This window comes from Coloeus monedula, assembly GCF_965178545.1.
Source record: "Coloeus monedula genome assembly, chromosome: 22".
NCBI classification, from domain to species: Eukaryota; Metazoa; Chordata; class Aves; order Passeriformes; family Corvidae; genus Coloeus; species Coloeus monedula.
The window spans coordinates 4,711,828-4,733,163 of NC_138802.1; the positions used below are offsets into that span (position 1 = coordinate 4,711,828).

Here is a 21,336-nt window from a genome sequence, read left to right on the forward strand (position 1 = left end):
AAAACCTTAATTATCAGAGCTATTCTTTCTGAAATTTTGTCGTGTGGAATTATTTGAGATAAGGACACATTCGGGTTTTGTTTCAGGCTGGTTGGTGTTCAGTTCCATCACCTCTGAGCTCAGGCCTGGACTCATTCTGTCAGGAGTTCAGCTGGAGCTGGGCTCGCCACAAAGCTGGCTGGGCACCTGTGAGGAAGATCTAAATTTCCAGGTGAAAACAGCTGATCAGCTAAGCAGACCAAAGGAGATATTTCACTGCTATATATTTTGATGTTTTGATTGGGTATCACCAGTCCCATCTGGTGGAGCTGTGCACCTTCCTGTTTAAGAAGCTCTCCACCAGAACACATTTCACCAGGTTACCCCGAGCTCCCCTGGGTGTTGTGGTTATATATTTAATGGTAAATGGCTCAATAAAAACAGATCAGACTTGTGGCTGGGGAACTCTCAGTTTTTGGAATTAATGTTTTCATACAAATTTCATAGGTGATTCTTGTGCATCTCAGTAATTCCCTGTATATTGAGCCCGTCATTTCTTTCCATAGATGAGCTTTGCTTTTAAAAGCACAGTAGATGATAAACATAAATGTTTCATTTCTTATAAATATTTAATAATTATGAATAATTGAAGAGCAGATTTTTAAGCAAACTGATTAGAGTAGTGTGAAATTAAGGCTACCCTTGTATAATTTTCTAAGCTGTATTCTAGATATTATCTGGGCTCTGTTGCGCTATAGAGGTGCATGCCTGATTAGTACTGTCATAAAAAATATTAGCAGATGGGAGCAAACAGAAAAATAGACTTTTAACAGCTATATTGGCAATAAAATTTATATGGAGGACTTCCTTGTGGATACAGAAATTTCTGTATCCAGCAGTTTTCATTCCATTGTAATCCATTCTTTATGGGTTATTTTAGAGATTTGTTTTTCAAGAGAATGTGTTTAATAGCACAGCACTGATAGCTGACTGTGATTCAGTGACTTTCACCTATTTTGCTTTCAATTTTTTCTAATTGCCTTTGGTCTCCCCGGGGCTTTGAAGCCTAAAAAAACCCATATAATGCTTATCTAATTACCAGGGCTCTTGCATCTTTGAAAGATTTCATTAAGGACGCTGCTTTCTGGTTCCTGCACTCAGCTGAGAGGCTCTGTTCCCGGATGGTTTTGGGTGTCTCACAGAGCCACAGTCCCTTTGCCAATAGGTGCCACTGTTGCTCTGCACGTCTGAGTCGTCAATGTCCTTCACTTGAAACCCAACCTTGAAAACGCAAATCTAAATCACAGTGACTACAATGTTGCAGAGGTAAAACTCCATCCAGACCCTGGCCAGAGGCTTGTCCATGCCAAGACTAAGGTATATGCTTTATCTTGTTCCTAAAAATAATTATAATATTGCTAATCTTGAGCAAAAATGATGAATTGCACTGAATTAATTCCAGATATATTGAATGTAAGCCTTTAACTTGCTGCAGGTTTATTGTTGAGCCTCAGACCAAGAGCAGCTGAGCTCTGCAGATCTCTGCTCTGGGCCAAATGTGATTTAAATGCAGAAGTTGCACATTGGAGCAATAAGAATTTGGACTTATACCAGCACTTCTTACGTAGGAGCAAAGTCCCAGGGTGGCCTATCCCATGGTGGAAAGGTCCCCCAGAGCTATTTCTTCCAGGTTTGCCCTCTGGTAATGCAAGGTCAGCTAATGTAGTTTGCTTTGCAGCTTATCTGCCTCTAAGTGCTGTTCCCTATGTAAAGCCAAGGGTAATCAAGGTCTGCCTGCTTCCTGCACGGGGACTAACCTTGCTTCACCTTGTCCTTGCATGTGCAGCTGTTTCCTATGTTTGCTTTATTCTTGGATGTTTCAGACATACTATGGAATAACACAAGGTTCTTTTCTGCTCTTTCTTCAAAGAAACATGCAGCAAGCTGTGTAAAAATAAAAAACCAGAGGGCAAAGCAATTAAGAGGTTTATGTTTTTTCAAGTTCCATCCCACTTGTTTTGTGTTTTGGCTTGGTTGGTTTTTTTTACTGCAACTATTTATTGACTAAAAACCAAGAGATGAAAAATTTGGTTTCAATGATTTAATATCTTCTGAAATAGTCCTGGCCACCTGCAGGTCAGGATGTAACCCAGCAACTTGTTCTAACTGGTCTAAAGCCCTGTGCCTGTATAACCTAATTCTCATTCCTTCTGCATGGAGCAGTTCCCACAAACAACAAGCTATATTAAGTAGTACTTAAGATCACCCTAAGCAGTTTACACAGGGGCATCTCCAGTTTCTCTGGCTCTCACCAGTTGCCCCATGGTTTGCAGATATTCTGCCCCTCTTGGAAGTCCAGGATTCTACCGATATTTTGGGGAAGATATCCCTGGTCAGGGGGTCATGAGTTTTAGGTGGTTGTGTCAGCTGACAAGTAGCAAAAGCAGAAATTGTTGGGCTTTCACAGGAAATGGGGCAGACAACAGACATCACTCAACTTCTTTCTAGTGCAGCTTTTCATCAGGTCTTCGAGGTGGCCATAGAGAGTGGGTTATGCTGAGACAAGATTAAATGTTAGAAAGGATGTAATGAAATTTTTGGTCCAGGTGTTTTCACTCCACAGTTGTCATAGGGAATGTTTGTACTATTTTGACAGCAGATTAAGGACAAAATGGATCTTTTTGTTCCCAGGACATGTGTGTCTACTGCATCTGTCAGTATCTAACAGTGATTTTCTCTTCTAGCCAGAGTGTAATGTTATAAATCAGGAGTCCTGATTCTTCAGAACCTCTATGGTAGGTATTTAAAAAGTTAGCACAGGTGTACCTTCTACTTAAAAATTCAGAAAGATAATAATACTCCATGAATTCTCCCGCTAGTTGTATCCCACAGCTCTCCTTGTTTTCAACTGATATTAGATAGGGGAGAGAAATCTGTTCATTGACACTCTCCTTCATTGCTCCCTTTGGTGAATAGGGATTGTCATATGAATAACATTTCCACTTCATTAATCCAAAAAATAAGGTACTGATTGGGTAAGAAAGTAGCCAAAAGTCACCACAAGATCCATTTCCAGAATGTAAACAGAAGGAGGTTCCTGTCTCTAAATCTATATATTGACAGTGTGCCATGTTCCATTTCATTGAATTAAAAATGCCAAGAACTACCAAGAATGGAGAAATCTGATTGCTGAGGAATCCAGGCCAACTTGCACTCCAGCTGCAGAGGGGAGGCAGCACACATTGTAGCCATGTCCACTGCAGTTCTCAGTGTACTCTGACGCTAAATTTTGGCTTCTTGCTTCCTTGTGATGGATGAAAAGTGCTGCAGTGGCAGGCCCTGAAATGATATACACATGCTACAGTTGTGCACAGCATTCAGATGGCTTAGTGTGCTTTTGAGTCAGACTGTAGTGCCACTGATATCACACACCTTTGTCAGTCTTTGTGTTACTTATAAATTAATCTCTGAAAATAAGGGCATTTGCATTTCAAATAAATTTCCACTTAACTTAAGCAACTGCATCTGTATGTCATGAGATCTGATCAGTCTGATTTCAACATTTGCATCATGGATTTGCAGACACATTTAAGAAGGCTGAAAATGAAAAGCTGATTGCCTTGTGCTGCCTAAGGGTTTTGTGCAGCAGCATTGCATATCCAACCTTCCAGCTGCCTGTCTACAGAGAATGACAACAATACTTGGGGGTGCAGAGGCACCTCGGTGGAAGGGACGTTCTAGCAGATAATGTTTGTGGGAAAAGTATTGTAAAAGATCTGGGCCTTATTTAAGTGCAGTTTGTTTATATGAATTGGAGGTGTGCTGATTAAAATAATCCTATTTTACCAGCAAGCTGCTATTAGAGCCCAGAGAATGCCCTGAAGACACAATACCCAGTCCCAGGTAACACACTGGTTTTCTTCATGTGCCCTGGTTGCCCCCAAGGCACCAGGGAAACATCCAGGGAATCCCAAGCAGCGTGTGCTGGTTGCCTGTCTCGGGAAGGATTCCCACTGGAATCCAACCTACAGGGGAGCTCTGGGGTCTGTGCACAGCCATAGAGCTGCAGTGCCTTCCTTTACATAAGGATATATAAAACAGGATTTATTAGTCACAGATCATCACTGCCTGGAATGCTGGCACACACAGCCCCACACTGGAATTTTCTGCTCCTTACCTCAAATTTCCCCATTGTGGTTCTCCTTAGTGTCTGATCTGTGAGCTGGGAAGCAGATGAAGCTGTTCTGTATGAGATGTTGCTGAGTTTATAAATGTGAGAGATACACAACACTCAGCATTGCTGAGGCAGCCCAGTAATCACAGCAGCTCTGTCCCAGTGCTCCTTTCTTAATCTACACAAGTGCTTTTTTTGGGGAAGAAGTCTGGTCTATGTTCTTTGCCTCAGCTGGTAAAATCAACTGGTGAAATCAGCCAGTGTAAAATTTTAGATTGGTTCCTTAGTGCAAATAAAAGATACTGCATAGCACTTGAATTGAAATTGAAAAATTATCTGTGGTTTGGTTAATTTAGTTAAATATCTTCACCTGCCATGGGAACTAGCATCTGAAAAGCATGAATGAACCATTTTCCCCCCTTTGTTCTATTTCTGCTGCAGCAGACTGCAACACAGTCTGGCATTTGGTTCCAGGAAAAAAAATCTAAAGGAAGCAATTCTAGCAGAGTCAGGAGGATCTGCTTGAACAGCTCTAATATTGAACCTAACTGGCATGTTTTGACAAAGTTAAAAGTCTAATGACAAAATTTTGCTGAGCTCTTAAGCAGGGCATGAAATCTATCGAGCAGCTCTGCTAGCAAAGATGCTCGTGTTTCTACAAGCAAATGAGACCAATATCCAGATTATTAAAGATCCTCTGATACAAGTCATAATAAGTATTAAATTCTGAAAGGATTAGCGAAGTCTCTCTTGCATGATGTTGGTGTATGTTATTGTCTATATTGCTATACAGTTGTGTGTAAGTGGTACAGCAGCCTCAAGTGACTGCTGTAAGTGCCATTTTTAATTGGCCAATGTTATATACAGTGTGAACCACTCAGTGCAACCTGTGCTCCAGCATTGCTTCTGCCCTAGCTTAAGGAGAGGAAGGGCTGGTCATAAACAGAATGAATTAATACAGGTCAAGAAAGATGCTTATTCTTCTCCCTTTTATTACTCTCATGAGCTGGGGCTGGACTCCAGCTGACAGCTACAGCCCTGTACTACCCCGACAGCACAGGTTCTGACCTGCTCTGTTCCTGCCCTGACCTTCCTCATCTTCCCCTTCCTTCTCTCCTGATCTTTCCCTTTTCCTCTTCTACAACCAGTTTCCAACGAGAGCTGTAGTAGAGTATTTGGGTCCAATTTTCCACAAATCTTACCCATCTTTTTGTGATGCAATCATATTTGTTTGTCTCACCAGCACTCCCCTCCCTGGCTGATGGAACTGTCTTTCAAGTTATGTGAGTGAAACATTACCCAGTTGTCCATTGCTAAAGCTGGGGCAGGAAGGGGCTCCAGTCCTGCCTGTGTGCTGAGAAACATGGGTGATGTTGGAACTGCTTGGCCATGGAACCATGTTTGTTGTGCCCACAGTGACAGTGACCACATTTGAGGCTGCATCATATTTATTTATTGTCAACCAAAACAGTGGCTCACAACCCACTAAAGTCAGCTGGGTTTTATTCTCATACCACACACACCTGCTAACACACAGTTTCTCTTCATACAGATATATTTTAAACAACTGGAACAAACCAGGATGTCCATTTGAAGAACTGTTCTTTACTGACAGAGTTAAAGATAAGGGCTTGCGGCATGGTACAAGCTTGTATAAGGTTTGTATATTCCATGTTCCAACTAACAGCTGGAATGAGGTTCTGATGAGCCTTGTTTATCATTGTTAATGGCTGCCCCTGATTGACTACCTATAACCTGATATTAAATATCCTAAAAAGATATTTTCCTAGGTTGAGGCATGAAGAGACTTGTGGAATCTAAGAAGTTTACTATAAGCTTTTTAGGAAGTTAACAACGCTGTCCAGTCCCCTTTTCCCAGATGGAAATGAGAAGCCACAATAATCATATAGGCTTATGATTCCATGGAATCCATCCTCGAGATGGTACCAGGTCACTCGAACCCCGTTGTCCTCCAGCCTCTTCTTGTACAACAAGCCATCGTCCCTCAGCACGTCATACTCGCAGGTCAGGATGAAAGATTCTGGCAGCTGGTGAACAACAGAGTCTTCAGCCAACAGTGGGCACAGGTTGGGCTCACAGAATCTCTTCACTGTCTCATAAACTTCAGCTATAAAATCAGTGGGCCCAAGTGGCTTCACACCTCTGACCTTAAATTTTTCAGGGATGTTGTCTGGACTCACCCACTTCCTATACTTCAGCCTCAGGTCTGGAGGAATATGAGAGCCCTCCAAGACCTCTTGCATGTGCAGTGCATCCCCATTGAGGTACAGCAAAGCAAAGAAAGCAGCACGTTCCCGGAATAACAGAGGGACTCCCCGATTTTGTTGATAAGATGGCAAATTGAAGTCCAGCGCCTGAAGGCCTGGATAGATCAGGATCTGAGCACGGAGTTTGGGGAAGTCTGACCTGCCTGCCAGGGTCTGGCTCACAGCTGCTGCCAGGTTGCCCCCAGCACTGTCCCCGCAGACAATGACCCGGGCAGGATCCACGCCGTAGTGCTCCAGGTGCTGCAGGAAGTGCTGGGTGGCGTTCAGACAGTCTTCGTATGCAGCGGGGTATTTGTGCTCAGGGGCTAAACGGTACCTGGGACACAGAGACAAGTGTAAGAGAAGGAAACATCAGTAGTAGTAATCAGGAAATGGTCTCGTATGCTGTTCTTCAGCCCTATCATTTTGGGTTGGTTTGGCTCTAAGTTAGGGTCTTCAGTGCCTCCAAACAGTTTGGGATTGCAGATAAGCTGTAAATGGTGAGTTCAGTCACAAGAACTCACTGAAGTAGCATTGTCTCTGATTAACAATCTGACCAAGGACTTGTATAATTCCTACTGATGCTGAAAACTCCCTCTGTACTCCTGACAAGGTTATTTAATAATTTTGTGCCTCTGCTTCCTATGTGTAAAATGGGAGTATTTCAGTGTGATTACTCTCTTTCCCATAGTTCCCAATTGCTTGGAGCACCAACATGTCTATATGTTCAGTGCAAGGAAGACTTTTTTCACCTAAGTTTTTAATTGGCTTTTATAGACTTCCTTAGTGTGCCAAATATTTCCATATATATCTTTTTGGACTATCTCTGGGCATGAACATTTAAGGGCTGCAAAATCTCAGTTATCACTAGTTGTCTCTTTATGGACTTCACTGAATCCCATAGAAATTCCTCTGCCAAAAAAGAACATCTCCAAAACCAGCGCAGCTCTGCTGTAGTCCCACAGCAACAATAACCTCCCAACAACAGAACTGGGTAGTGTTCACTTACTGCACAGACACAACTACCGAGTCACTCTCCCTGGAGAGGTAGCGACACACCTTTTCATAGGTATCTGCAAAAGAAATGTTGTTAGTGCTTTGCTATTGCCCTCAGCTTTGGGACAGCCTGAGCAACGTCCATTCCAGAAAGGCTTCAGACTTCATCCCAAATCACATGCTGAAACCTCATCTTATTTCAATTTTCTAAAAAGATGAGAATATTCTTTCTACACTATTACAGTTCCTTCAGGAAGTATCTTACCAAGGCTTCCAAATACCCAGCCTCCTCCATGAAAGAAGAGGATGCCTCTCCTTGGCCCATCAGAGGTAGCTTTAGGCTGATAAACCCTCACAGGTACTTCGTTAAACTGCAGATCCTGGATAAAGAGCTTTGGATCCAGCCCTAGTTTCCGTCCCTGTCGCACGTATCGGCCAAAAGTGATTTGGCTGCAAAGCCCAGTCTTCTCCAAAATCCTTCCCTGTTAAAGGTAAAAGACATTAAGGCATGTTTAAAAGTCTGGAGCTAGCCAGGGTATAAAAATTCTGCGTCGTACTTACATCAAACTTTATTTGGGGGAAATTTTAAAGAAACACAGAACTCTGATTTGGAAATGAAACAATTTTCCCAAGTTCTCACATCCTATAGTCTGTAGAAAAATTTACTTGCGCTACTCAAATCCAATGTCATTGTAACGTCATATCAGAAATTTTATAAAGATCAGCCAAACTGGTCGTCTTGGAGTACATATTTTAATCATCAGCATTGTCCTGCACATATTTGTGTCATTCTTGTTTCATTTATACTTGATGACAACAACTAAATACAGTATGTAGAAACAGTTCTTCATTGCTGAAACAAATGTTCATGAATTAGACCATAAAACTCAGTGAATTTGCAAATCTAAAGTGCCAAGCTGGGTTGTGCAAGTTAGTTACTGTATTTTATTTGCACAACAGATCTACTGAGCAAAATGAAGTTGCTTCCTTTCCCAATGCTCTTGCAAGCTAGAATATAAATCTGATGTAATAAGTGAACAAACAAGAAGCTGGGAATCAGTTACCATTCACTGGCTGAACAAGATCCCTCTTTTTAATGCCCAGTGAGTCTGTCTTGTCACCTGCTAGTGGGGTTCAGGATTGCTGGGCAGCATTGTCAGTAAATTTAATTTAAAGAGGATGTAAATGGTTTAAGAATCTGTGTGGAGGAAAACAAAGTCTGTGTGATAGCAGGAGTGATGCTTAGGGCTAAAGGAGTGACAAAGCTGAAGATTTTAAGAAATTCAAAGACAGTAAGTAACAGGCAGAGCTGAGGAGGGCTCTAATGCCGTTTATGCAACCCTGCCAGAGGGAGTCCAGGGATTAAATAAAGCAGCCCTAACCGGATTGTGTGCCATAAATGTCAGCCGTGGCAGGAGCAGCTGAAGGGCTGCAGCTTTCCTTGTGCAAGGTGATTTCGCCTGAAGCTGCGGGCAGTTATCAGGCAGGAACACCAGCCCAGCCCCGAATTCGGGGCTGCCATCAGCCGTCGCAGTCTCCGCTAACACGCCCCAGCACGCTCCTGAACCGGGAACGGGATTTGCCCGCGACATGGGCAGTGCTCCCCGCAGCAGCCCGGCCGGGGGTGCCCGGGGCAGTGTCCGCACCAGGGTGTCCGGGACAGCATCCTCGACCGGGGGTTGCTCGGGGCAGTGTTTGGACCGGCGGTGCCGGGGGCAGCATCCTCGACTGGGGGATATCGGGGGCAGTGTCCGGATCGGGGGTGCCATTGCAGTGACCGTATCGGGTGTTGCCCCGGGGCAGAACCCGCCCGGCGGGTGCTCTCCGCATGCCCTCCCCGTGATGCGGCACCGCCAGCATCCCGTGGAGACAGCGGGGACACGCGGATCCTAGCCCCGGCTCCCCGTGTTTGTGCAACCGCTGCCCCCCCGCCCCCCCAGCCCGCGGGTGCCCCCAAACGCCCCCTCGCCCCCCGCACCGCCACTCACCAGCGCGGCGGTGCCGAGCAGCACGGTCAGCACCAGGCGCAGCTTGGCCGGCTGGTTCACCCCGGGCGGGATGTCGTAGCCGGGCAGGCCGAGCAGCACCGCGGCCGCCGCCAGCGCCGCCAGGGGCAGGAGCAGCAGCAGCAGCGCGGGCAGCAGCGCCATGGCCCGGCCGCGGCCCCGCGGGGCTCCCCCGGCAGTGCTCGGCAGAGCCGCGGCCCCGTCACGGGCCGAGTGCGGCCGCTCCGCAAAGCCGGCGCAGGGGTCATGGTGCGGGCGGCCGGGGGGAGCCGCGCGGAGCGGCCGGAGGCGCCGGCCGGGTAATCTCGGTTCAAGGAGGCCCGGCGTGACCTGCGCGCGGTACCGGGGAACGGACGGGCCCGGCGCCGCCTCCCGCCGCGCCGGGGCTGGCACGGCCCCCACGACCCTGCGCCCCCGGCCGGCTCACCGCCGCCCTCTCCGCCCTCAGTTCCGCAATTCTCTGCGAGCGGCTGCCCGCGGGAGGTTAAAGGAAGGGCTGGCTGCCCGTGCTCAGTGAAGGGCTGCCCTTGTGCAGGGAAACCTAAGGGAAGTCAGCATTCGTTTTTGTAAAAAGTTCTGCTTTTCTCAGCCCCCCAGTAGGATTTTTTTCCTTTTTTCCTGAGGATTTCCTTAGGACGGGGAGCAATGAGCATAAACTAAAACACAAGTTTCACCTCAACATGCGGAAAAACTTCTTTGCATTGAGGGTGGCAGAGCACTGGGACAGTGCCCAGGGAGGGTGTGGAGTTTCCCTCTCTGGTGACATTCCAAGCACACCTGGATGTGTTCCTGCATCACCTGCTCCAGGTGACTCTGCCTTGGCAGGTGATTGCACTGGATGATCTCCAGAGGTCACTCCCAACCCTAGAAATTCTGTCATTTCCATGTCCTCAGTCTGGCTGTTCTGAGTGTGCAGTTCTTCCTTGCTTTCATCAGCAGGGTGTAATGAAGCATCATGTCAGGGAATACACTGTCTCATCCTGTAAATAAAACTCAAGCCGTGGAGACAGCACAAATTGACAGATTGTAGCACACAAACACAGCACAGATTCTGCAAAAGTTAATACTGGGGAACACCCTTTGGAAGAACATTTTGCTTCATATTCTCTCTCTCTTTAAGCTGTACCTTTCAGTACACACAAACCAAGAGTCCAGTTCATTGATCCTTTCTATCTTTCTAAAACCTGGTGTCAGCATTTCCTCTCAACAGTGTATCTTGCCCTCAGTGGGCATAGTGGAGACATTCCAAAATTAAAAGGACTTTGTAGACCTACAATTATTTCAAAATCAGAGCAGCCCTTACTTGCCTCCAGCAGGGTGTCCCCCATCAACTCTGGCCTTGCACTGCTACTTTTGTAGCCATGGAATACTTGCTCAATCTCCTCACTGAGATCTTGGTCTCTGCCTGTTTCTCCAGAGTTTTCCTCTATCTCTTCCCTCCAGCTCACTATCTACCTAGCTCGTACTTTTTAGCTAAATAAAGTCATGCTTTGGAGCTTATCAAATGGGCACCACAAATATCCTGGCTGTAGTGAACAGCATTTAATCCAAATCATTCCACATCGATTATTTGTATAGTGTGAAAAACGAGGTTCACTCTCCTGTTAGAATTTAAAGAGTTTAATATAAAGACAATAAGAGACACATAAAATAAAGCAAAGGGATAACGGCCGGGTGCCTTGGCGCTCTGCCAAGAGCACACCTGATGCTCGAGGTGAGTCCTTTCTATACCATTTTTACTGTCTGTTCTCTATTCATATTAAAACTTTTCCAGGAGCTGTTCTGCATGGCCACTCCTTGGGTCCGCCTTTTTAGAGCATGCGTAGTCTTCTGCCTTGTGGTTTTATTTCTTTTGATTCTTGGGGTTGGGCCCGCTAGGTAAGAGTCGATGGTGGGGTGGATCTCTGAATTCTCCAGACAGTCAGGGCTGATTGCAGCTTTGGGCCTCTTTGCCCCCCGGGCAGAGCGGTGATAGCGGCTCTCGGACCCTCCTGGCCGCCCGTTCTCGGGGCGGAGCAGCCTTTGGGCCCTTTTGTTCTCTGGACAAAGCGTTGATTAGCAGCTCCTCGGGCCTCATCCTCTGCTCCCTTGGAGGTTCTCTTACTTGCTCACACTCGCTAACATTCTTGCTAAAACGAGAGAAAACTACATCCACACAGCAAAAAGCATTTCTAACATTATATAATATCTACCTTAATACTTTGCAAGAAGCCAATACTATAATATATGTTTATAACATATAGGAATAAATAATTTAGTAATTTAAGATAAGGAATCAATCATACGCCAATTTGAAAAAAACACAGCATGTAGAAAAACTGTAAAGATTGAACTGTCATGAGTCTCATGAGGAAAAGATATGTGTTAATCTGAAGTTCATGGATATCAGAATTAATATTTTACACATCAAAAAGTGTCACATCTTTACTGACCAGCACTGCCTGAGGTGTGGGAGCCTAAGCAGAGACATTAATGGGAGAAGCATAATGAGGGAGAGCTCTTTTTACAGGCATTTTATAAATGCAACAGCCTTGTCCAATCCCCTTTTCCCAGATGGAAATGACAAACCACAATATTCAAATAGGTTTATGATTCCATGGAATCCATCCTTGAGGTGGTACCAGGTCACTCGAACCCCGTTGTCCTCCAGCCTCTTCTTGTACAACAAGCCATCGTCCCTCAGCACGTCATACTCGCAGGTCAGGATGAAAGATTCTGGCAGCTGGTGAACAACAGAGTCTTCAGCCAACAGTGGGCACAGGTTGGGCTCACAGAATCTCTTCACTGTCTCATAAACTTCAGCTATAAAATCAGTGGGCCCAAGTGGCTTCACACCTCTGACCTTAAATTTTTCAGGGATGTTGTCTGGACTCACCCACTTCCTATACTTCAGCCTCAGGTCTGGAGGAATATGAGAGCCCTCCAAGACCTCTTGCATGTGCAGTGCATCCCCATTGAGGTACAGCAAAGCAAAGAAAGCAGCACGTTCCCGGAATAACAGAGGGACTCCCCGATTTTGTTGATAAGATGGCAAATTGAAGTCCAGCGCCTGAAGGCCTGGATAGATCAGGATCTGAGCACGGAGTTTGGGGAAGTCTGACCTGCCTGCCAGGGTCTGGCTCACAGCTGCTGCCAGGTTGCCCCCAGCACTGTCCCCGCAGACAATGACCCGGGCAGGATCCACGCCGTAGTGCTCCAGGTGCTGCAGGAAGTGCTGGGTGGCGTTCAGACAGTCTTCGTATGCAGCGGGGTATTTGTGCTCAGGGGCTAAACGGTACCTGGGACATGGACAGAGACAACAAAATAACAGGAGGAAATGTCATAACTGTAAATACGAAATTTCTACATAACCCCGGTTTTCCCTGTGTTGGAGTAATTTTTCCCTCAGAAAAAAAAAACCAAAAAAACATAAAGGTATTTTTATCTGCTAAACAGGTATTTGTCCAATGAGTCATCCCAGAGAAGTGAGAGCCATAGGATGAGGCTGCAAGGACTCAAGCTTAGTTGGGATATTCGGAGAGCAGCCCTGATCACAAATTAAGTTATGTAACTTCATTTTTCTTTTCTGGTGTAGACTGCATCTGGCTTGTGGATTAAGTAATTTAATCAATCTGCACCTCACCTTTATTTAGGATATTCCATTTTTTTGAATTATTTTTTCTTTATTTAAATAACTGGAACAGTTCTGTTTTTCAGTATTACTAGTATTAAAACTTACTAGCATTTGATTCTTACTGTTAGAAAGCTCCTTGAAGTGCACAAGGTAATTACACCTATTTAAATGGATCACTGAATCACCACCTTCCACGTCAGTGTATTAGTCATTTCTCAACACATTGGAACTCTCTTCTGGAAAGCATTCCTTGTTTTTGTGTGGTGCCAGCATAGCTCTGTGTTGCGAGATACAGGGACCTTACTGTGGCCTGTGTCTGCAGTGTTAGCTGATGGAGCAGGGAGAGAAATTAAAACAGCCCCCTTGAAATTCTGTCTGGACACCCAGGATTCTGGGAAAATCAAAGAAAATGCTGAGTTGGAAGGGACCCATCAGGATCATCGAGTCCAGCTTCTGAACAGGAGCATTCCCACCAGCTGCACATCCCTGCAGTGCTGAGAAGTGACAAGAGGCAAAAAGGCTTTCCCGGGGCAGCCCGGCCGTAACTCACCCCACAGACACCACCAGCGAGCCACTTTCCTTGGCAATGTACTGGCAGATCCTTTCTGGGAATCTGAAACACATCAGAAGATATTTTGCTGCCCTCAAACGCTCAAGCTCTCCCCGTGCCCCGCTGCCTCCCTTCGCAGTGGATGGGAAAGCCCGGCCAGAGGTCAGCCTTCCAGCTGTTGGAAATGATGTAACTTTCTAATGAATTTTTAATTATTTGTTTCAATCAATCATAACCAGTATATTCATTATAAGCAGTGTGCTAGTCTTAAATCACTTTTAGTCAGCATGTAGCTGTCTTTACACAAACTGGTATTGTTGACTTGATTGGGAAAATCACTGAAACTTTTAAAAGTTTTGCTAAACTAACCCTGATACACTTCAATGAACAAGGCCTGGGAGGTGATGTGTATTGTTGAAATTGGATACAAGAAGGGCAGAATTTATGGACTACAAGGACATTTTGCAGAAATCAGAATAAAAAGAAGCACCTAACAAAAGACTCAGTGTATGTGTATTGGTAAGTCCCTACCAGAGGAAAACTATACTAAAAAGACAAAAGAGGATAAAATATCAATTTATGAAAGAGAATTAATTAATTTAGAACCAATGGACATTAGTTTCTTTGTTTGCTAAAAGTGTATGGACAGGTGAAAAAGTTTTGTATCAGCGTCTGTGTGGAGGCCGGAATTCTGTCGGCCGCACACAGACGGTGGCCAAGGCTGAAGTAACGCCTGACTCGCTAACGCTACGAAGACAGTGCCAGGGCGTTCCGTCCCGATGGGTCGGTGGCCGAGCCGGGGCCCGGGGCCTCACCGAGACTGCCGCAGATCCAGCCGCCGCCGTGGAAGAGCAGCACGGCGGGGCGCGGGGCCGCTACAGCCCGAGCCGCGCGTCCTCCCGCCTCACCCCCCGCGCCGGGCCCGGCCGCCACCCGGAGAACACGCGGCGCTTGAAGGCCAGGCTGCTGCACAGCTCCATCTTCTCAAAAATCCTGCCCTGTTGGGAGAGGGAGCACAGCCGGGGTGAGCTGAGACGAGACCGCGCGCGCAGCCAGCTCTGAGGGGCACCGGATGAGGGGGAATCGGGTGAGGGAGAACCGCGTGAGGAGCAGCTCGTGAGGGGCAGCAGAAGGGCAACTGGCATGGAGCGACTGGTGAGGGGTGACTGCTGAGGGGCTTCTGGCGAGGGGTAACTGGTGCGGGGGCACCTGGAAAAGGGCAGATGGTGAGGGACACTCAGTGAAGGGGCACCTGGTGAGGGGGCTCCTGGTGAGAGAAGGGCGACTGATGAAGGATCACTGGTGAAGGGCAGCCAATGAAGGGCAACTGCTGAAGGGGCAGCTGGTGAGGGAGCAGTGCGCCCAAGTGTCTCTCACCTCTCTAAGGTTTATGGGGTTTCTGGTTTTGTCATCTTAGAAAGCATCCAGTCTTCCATTACTGCTACTTCCATTACCCAGCCTTCCATGTTACTGGAAAGCCCCAAGAATGGCCTAAAAACATCATATGTGCTTACCTAAAGTGGAAATCAAAGCAATCTCACTTCTTAATTTTAAATTTAATTAGGGAAGCTCAGCTGATAAAGCTTGGGCTCTTACAGTTGTCTTAATCCTTATGGAACAGGGAAAATCTGACTGAGGTCTAACAGAAATGATTTTCCAAAAACTGTCCTCTCAAGTAAGCCCCCAGAAGAGAAAAGCCATCATTTAAGCCTTGATGGAGCTGGCAGGATTCTGGTATTTACATATACAGCAAAAATAACATCTAACAACATTTCTGGCAGAAGTCGCAGCAGAGTTACTCACCAGAGTAGATGTAACAATCAAAACAGCAACAGTAAGTTGAAGTTTTCCAGGATTGCTCACTCCAGGAGGGATGCTGCAATTGGCATACTCAGTTTAAATTGTTTTTATGATTGCTGATATGAATGAAGCAACAAAAATTACCAGTAGTATCATTGGCAGCAGATAAAAAATGCCATTTCACCTATCCAGAGGTGACGTGTCTTCACGCCTATCTGGGATTTGGCTTTTTAAGGTAACAGTAAGGCCTGGAGCAGTCCCAGTTGCAAGAGATCTTTCAGGTGTCACTCACTTTAAAGTCATTGGAAATGTTGTGCAATGTGCCAGCAGTTATCACATTGGAGAAGAGTCAATGTGTTTAATCTCCTGTTTATCTTTATGATAATTGTGGGACTGATAAAGGGTCTGGTATTGAATACAGAATTCTTGGATTGTGGATGATAACAGTGAGTGCTCAGAGACTGCAGTTAAGTCCTGAATGAAGTTCTAGTCTATGACAGAGAGCCAGTGAATGTGGAGATTAAATTGTCCCTTGCAGCTGATCGGCAGGCAGGACATTCACTTCCTGCACTGTGGGCATGCTTTACGTAGTTTGGAATACATGCTTTTATCAAGGACATTCAGAAAAGAAATTGGGAACAAGGGAGGGGTGGGGGGGCGGGGGGGGGAAGGTAAGTACCATGCTCTGCAAAAGTAAATGCATAAGTCTTATTTTGTTGTTAGATTATTTGGGGCTTGAAGCAATCTGGGCTAGACCAGGTGTCCCTACCCATGGCAGGGCGTTGGAAGAACTTTAATGTTCCTTCCAACCCAAACCATTCTGTGATTCTAGGATTCTAATCAAGCACAAGAACAAGTTTTTCAGCATACCCACATGTTTGATAAACATATGAAAACACTTAAAGCATTTTCCCATTGTAATTTAAACAAAGTTGTCAATAGAGTATTTCTCTTGGGAACAGTTGCAGTTCTAACTGTCAAGTTGTCCTGGGTTGCAGTGTATTCTATTACCATCCCCATCAGCCGTTGAAATCAGGTGGGGCAGTGTTTCCTTGCCTCCTCCCCCCAGACTATCTTGCTGTTAATGGCCCATCATTGTCCTGCCACATGACTCATAGATAACTCCCTCTGGACTATCATCTGTTAATGGGCCCAATCAACACCTGGCCTCATGACTCATTACCCCATTGTGAGATGCTCCACCCAGAGGGAGGAACCAAGCATCCCAGCGTGGATATAAGCTGAGGCTGAACGCCAGAGAGGGAACCTTTCCACTGGATTTCCAGAGGACAGGAGCTACACAGTCACCACTGGACCTTCTGAGGAGGAGCAGACCCTTCTTTTTTCCTACAGGATTGCCACTTCGGGAGGATTGCAGCCACCATTCTACCAGACCACCACCACCACCCTGACTAACAGGGTGCCAGGTTGTATCTTAACTCTGTCAGTTTAACCCAGTGTTATCCGCTTTTATTGGTTTTTTTTGTTTTTCTTTCCCCCTCCTTTTATTTCCCTATTAAATTGTTATTCTGACTTGGTGTCTCCCACTAGTTTGTTTTCAAACTAGTACATAATTTGGCGCCCAATGTGGGGCCGGCTGCTGAGAAAAGTCAGAATTACAATTTCGTATTGTAGAAGCCACCTACTCACTATGATGTTCAACATTCTTACATGGGTCTTGTACCTGGCTCTCTATATTTTTCCGCACATGGGGAGCTATCTGCCGATTGCAATGCTCCTGTGTAGACCAGGGTATGGTATAAAATTTGCTTTATTAGTCTATTATGCCTACTGCATGATAACCTCCGAGACAATGAACATAATTCGGAATATATACTCAACTTTATCTGCTTGTCCTACTTTAGGTTGCTACATCTGGGGCTTCAACAATCATACCCAGCCCCTGGGGGGAGGATTAAAGAATGCTTTTTTCCAGCCTTTCAGACCGGACACAGCAGTTTTTGAAAATATTGAGTTCCCTGTGGATGTTAAGGATGGCATAATCTTCTTGTCAGTTCTCTTCTCTTTTTTCTCTATGACCTGCACTGTGTACACCATGCTTAGGATCAGAGCTATGGCACAGCATCCCCAGGATGAGAGGAAAAAAAAGAGCCGAGCAACAAGCACAATGTCTACACAGATTGTCGCAAAGAAGAAAGGAACCAAAAGCATAGTGACAGCATCCATCCCTACGCAGACTGACGCAGAGGAGAAAGAACCCAGACGCAAGACTGCAGCATCCATGTCTACGCAGACTGACGCAGAGGAGAAAGAACCCAGACACAAGACCACAGCGTCCATGTCCACGCAGACTGACGCAGAGGAGAAAGAACCCAGACGCAAGACTGCAGCGTCTATGTCCACGCAGACTGACGCAGAGGAGGAAAAAACCAAAGGCGCTGTCAGCATCTCCACACAAACTGTTACTGAACCAGAACAGCCTAAACCGATTGCAGTTGCCCCCGTTCAGAAGAAGAAATCAAAAAGCAAATCAGCCCGCATTGTGACTGACGAGGATGCAGCAGGACCTTCGCACCCAGCAGAAGAGGCAGAGCCAGAGATCATCACTCGGTCGCTATCCCTGTGTGAGCTGCGTGACCTGCGGAGGGAATTCACCCGCCAGACGAACGAGTCTATCCTGACCTGGCTGCTCCGCATCTGGGACGCTGCAGCCAATGACACCATTCTGGACGGAAGTGAGGCCAGGCAGCTGGGATCTCTGTCCCAGGATGTGGTCATTGACCAGGGGATCGGGAGAACCCAAGAAGCTCTCAGCCTCTGGCGGCGACTGCTTACAAGTGTAAGGGACAGGTACCTTTGTAAAGAAGACCTCCAGGTGCACCAAGGAAAATGGAGCACAATGGAACAAGGTATCCGGTGCCTGAGGGAATTGGCTGTGCTGGAGATCATTTTCTCAGAAGATGAGAGATTTCCGAAGAGCCCAGATGGTGTCCAGTGCACATCACAGATGTGGTTGAGGTTCGCACGCCTTGGACCAGAGATATACTCCCGTTACCTGGCAACGCTGCAATGGAGGGAAGGTGAGGACAGGGTGGGTGTCTTGGTGAACAAGCTGAGGATTTACGAGGACACCGTCACAGCCCCGTTTCGCACTCATGTCTCATCTGTGGAAACAAGGCTGGCTGAGCAAGTCCGGAGCTTGATCGAAGAAGGCCATCAGAAACTGAAAAAGGAACTTAAGGAAGAGATTTACCCGATCTCGCCAGAACCAACAAGAGTCTCTGCCATTAGGAGCCGGCGTCCCCCAACCAGGGAGAGAGGATACACCCCACGAGGTAACCTCTGGTTTTTCCTTCAGGAACATGGAGAAGACATGAGTAAGTGGGATGGAAAACCCACCTCCTCCTTAGCAGCTCGGGTACGTGAACTCAAAAGAGGGACAACTACCACAAGAAGCGCATCTAGAGTCAATATTGCTCCGGTCTCTCGCACACAGAACTCCAGACGGTACCGGAATGATAATATGACCGATCCTCTTGAAGGGACCTCAGGAACGTATTCACCGGAAGGGAGCAACATGCAACATGACCAGGAATAGAGGGGCCCTGCCTCTAGCCAGGTAGAGGAAAGGGAGAATCGGGTCTTTTGGACTGTGTGGGTCCGATGGCCTGGCACATCTGACCCACAAAAATACACGGCTTTGGTTGACACCGGTGCTCAATGTACTCTGATGCCATCAAGGTATGTGGGAGCAGAACCCATTTCTATTTCTGGAGTGACAGGAGGATCCCAGCAGCTGACTGTACTGGAAGCTGAAGTGAGTTTAACCGGGAACGAGTGGCAGAAACACCCCATTGTGACGGGCCCGGAGGCCCCGTGCATTCTCGGCATAGACTATCTCAGAAATGGGTATTTCAAGGACCCAAAAGGACATCGTTGGGCTTTTGGGATAGCTGCTGTGGAGACAGAAGATATCAGACAACTGAGTACATTGCCTGGCCTCTCAGATGACCCCTCTGCTGTGGGACTGCTGAGAGTTGCAGAACAACAGGTGCCAATCGCCACAGCAACAGTGCACCGTCGGCAATACCGCACCGACAGACTCTGTGGTTCCCATCCATGAGATGATTCGCAAACTGGAGAGCCAAGGGGTGGTCAGCAAGGCCCATTCACCTTTCAACAGCCCTATATGGCCAGTGCGTAAGTCCAGTGGAGAATGGAGGCTGACGGTGGATTACCGTGGCCTGAATGAGGTCACACCACCATTGAGCGCCGCTGTGCCGGACATGTTGGAACTTCAGTACGAGCTGGAGTCCAAAGCAGCGAAGTGGTACTCTACTATTGACATTGCCAATGCCTTCTTCTCCATTCCTTTGGCAGCAGAATGCAGGCCCCAGTTTGCTTTTACCTGGAAGGGTGTGCAATACACCTGGAATCGACTGCCCCAGGGGTGGAAGCACAGTCCCACCATTTGCCACGGACTGATCCAGACTGCATTGGAAAAGGGTGGGGCTCCAGAACATCTGCAATACATCGATGACATCATTGTGTGGGGAAACACAGCAAAGGAAGTGTTTGAGAAAGGAGAGAAAATCATCCAGATTCTCCTGGAAGCTGGCTTTGCCATCAAAAGGAGCAAAGTCAAGGGACCTGCTCAAGAGATCCAGTTCCTGGGAGTAAAGTGGCAAGATGGATGGCGTCAGATTCCCACTGAGGTCATCAATAAGATCACAGCAATGTCTCCACCGACCAGCAAGAAGGAAACACAAGCTTTCCTAGGCGCCATAGGTTTCTGGAGGATGCACATTCCCGAGTACAGCCAGATCGTGAGTCCTCTCTACCTGGTTACCCGCAAGAAGAATGATTTCCACTGGGGCCCTGAACAGCAGCAAGCCTTCGCCCAGATCAAGCAGGAAATCGCTCATGCGGTAGCCCTTGGCCCAGTCAGGACAGGACCAGAGGTGAAGAATGTGCTCTACTCTGCAGCCGGGAACAATGGTCGTCCTGGAGCCTCTGGCAGAAGGTGCCTGGTGAGACTCGTGGCCGACCACTGGGATTCTGGAGCCGAAGCTACAGAGGGTCTGAAGCCAACTACACTCCCACAGAGAAGGAAATCTTGGCAGCCTATGAAGGAGTCCAAGCTGCCTCTGAGGTAATTGGCACTGAAGCACAGTTGCTTCTGGCACCCCGACTACCGGTGCTGGGTTGGATGTTCAAGGGAAAGGTTCCTTCCACGCATCACGCCACCGACACCACATGGAGCAAATGGATCGCCCTCATCACACAGCGTGCCCGTATTGGAAACCCGAATCGCCCTGGGATTCTAGAAATTATAACAAACTGGCCTGAAGGTGAGACTTTTGGATTATCTTCTGAAGAAGAGGAAGAGCAAGTGACTCGTGCTGAGGAAGCCCCACCATATAATGAGCTACCGGAGAGTGAAAGACGTTATGCCCTCTTCACTGATGGTTCCTGCCGAATTGTAGGCGCTAGCCGAAAGTGGAAAGCTGCAGTATGGAGCCCCACACGACGAGTTGCACAAGCTACCGAGGGACAAGGTGGATCGAGTCAGGTTGCAGAGCTTAAAGCCGTCCAGCTGGCTTTGGATATTGCTGAACGAGAGAAGTGGCCGAGGCTCTATCTCTACACCGACTCGTGGATGGTAGCTAATGCTCTGTGGGGATGGCTGGATCGCTGGAGAAAGGCCAACTGGCAGCGCAAAGGGAAACCCATCTGGGCCGCTGAGATTTGGCAGGACATCGCCGCCCGAGTAGAGAAGCTGACCGTGAAGGTTCGACACGTGGATGCACACGTACCCAAGAGTCGGGCTAATGAAGAGCATCGCAACAACGAGCAGGTGGACCGAGCTGCTAAGGTGAAAGTATCTCAGGTGGATCTGGACTGGCAGCACAAGGGAGAATTATTCCTAGCTCGTTGGGCCCATGATGCCTCTGGTCATCAGGGGAGAGATGCAACATACCGATGGGCCC

General features: G+C 47.1%; 2 protein-coding genes across 2 annotated transcripts; both read right to left on the minus strand.

Moving 5' to 3' along the window:
* Positions 1-5,731: 5,731 nt before the first annotated feature.
* LOC309581302 (arylacetamide deacetylase-like 4) lies at positions 5,732-9,566 on the minus strand (the record flags this gene model as incomplete). Its single annotated transcript, XM_082295846.1, has 4 exons — positions 5,732-6,757; positions 7,430-7,493; positions 7,682-7,898; positions 9,405-9,566. 4 exons carry the CDS (start codon positions 9,564-9,566, stop codon positions 5,983-5,985), a joined length of 1,218 nt encoding a protein of 405 aa, XP_082151972.1. The 3' UTR covers positions 5,732-5,982.
* Positions 9,567-11,925: 2,359 nt separating this feature from the next.
* On the minus strand, positions 11,926-13,659 carry LOC309581134 (arylacetamide deacetylase-like 4; the record flags this gene model as incomplete). The annotated part of the gene is made up of 2 exons (XM_082295579.1): positions 11,926-12,700; positions 13,586-13,659. The coding sequence occupies 2 exons, from the start codon at positions 13,657-13,659 to the stop codon at positions 11,926-11,928; spliced, it is 849 nt and encodes a 282-aa protein (XP_082151705.1).
* Between the last annotated feature and the right edge of the window lie 7,677 nt (positions 13,660-21,336).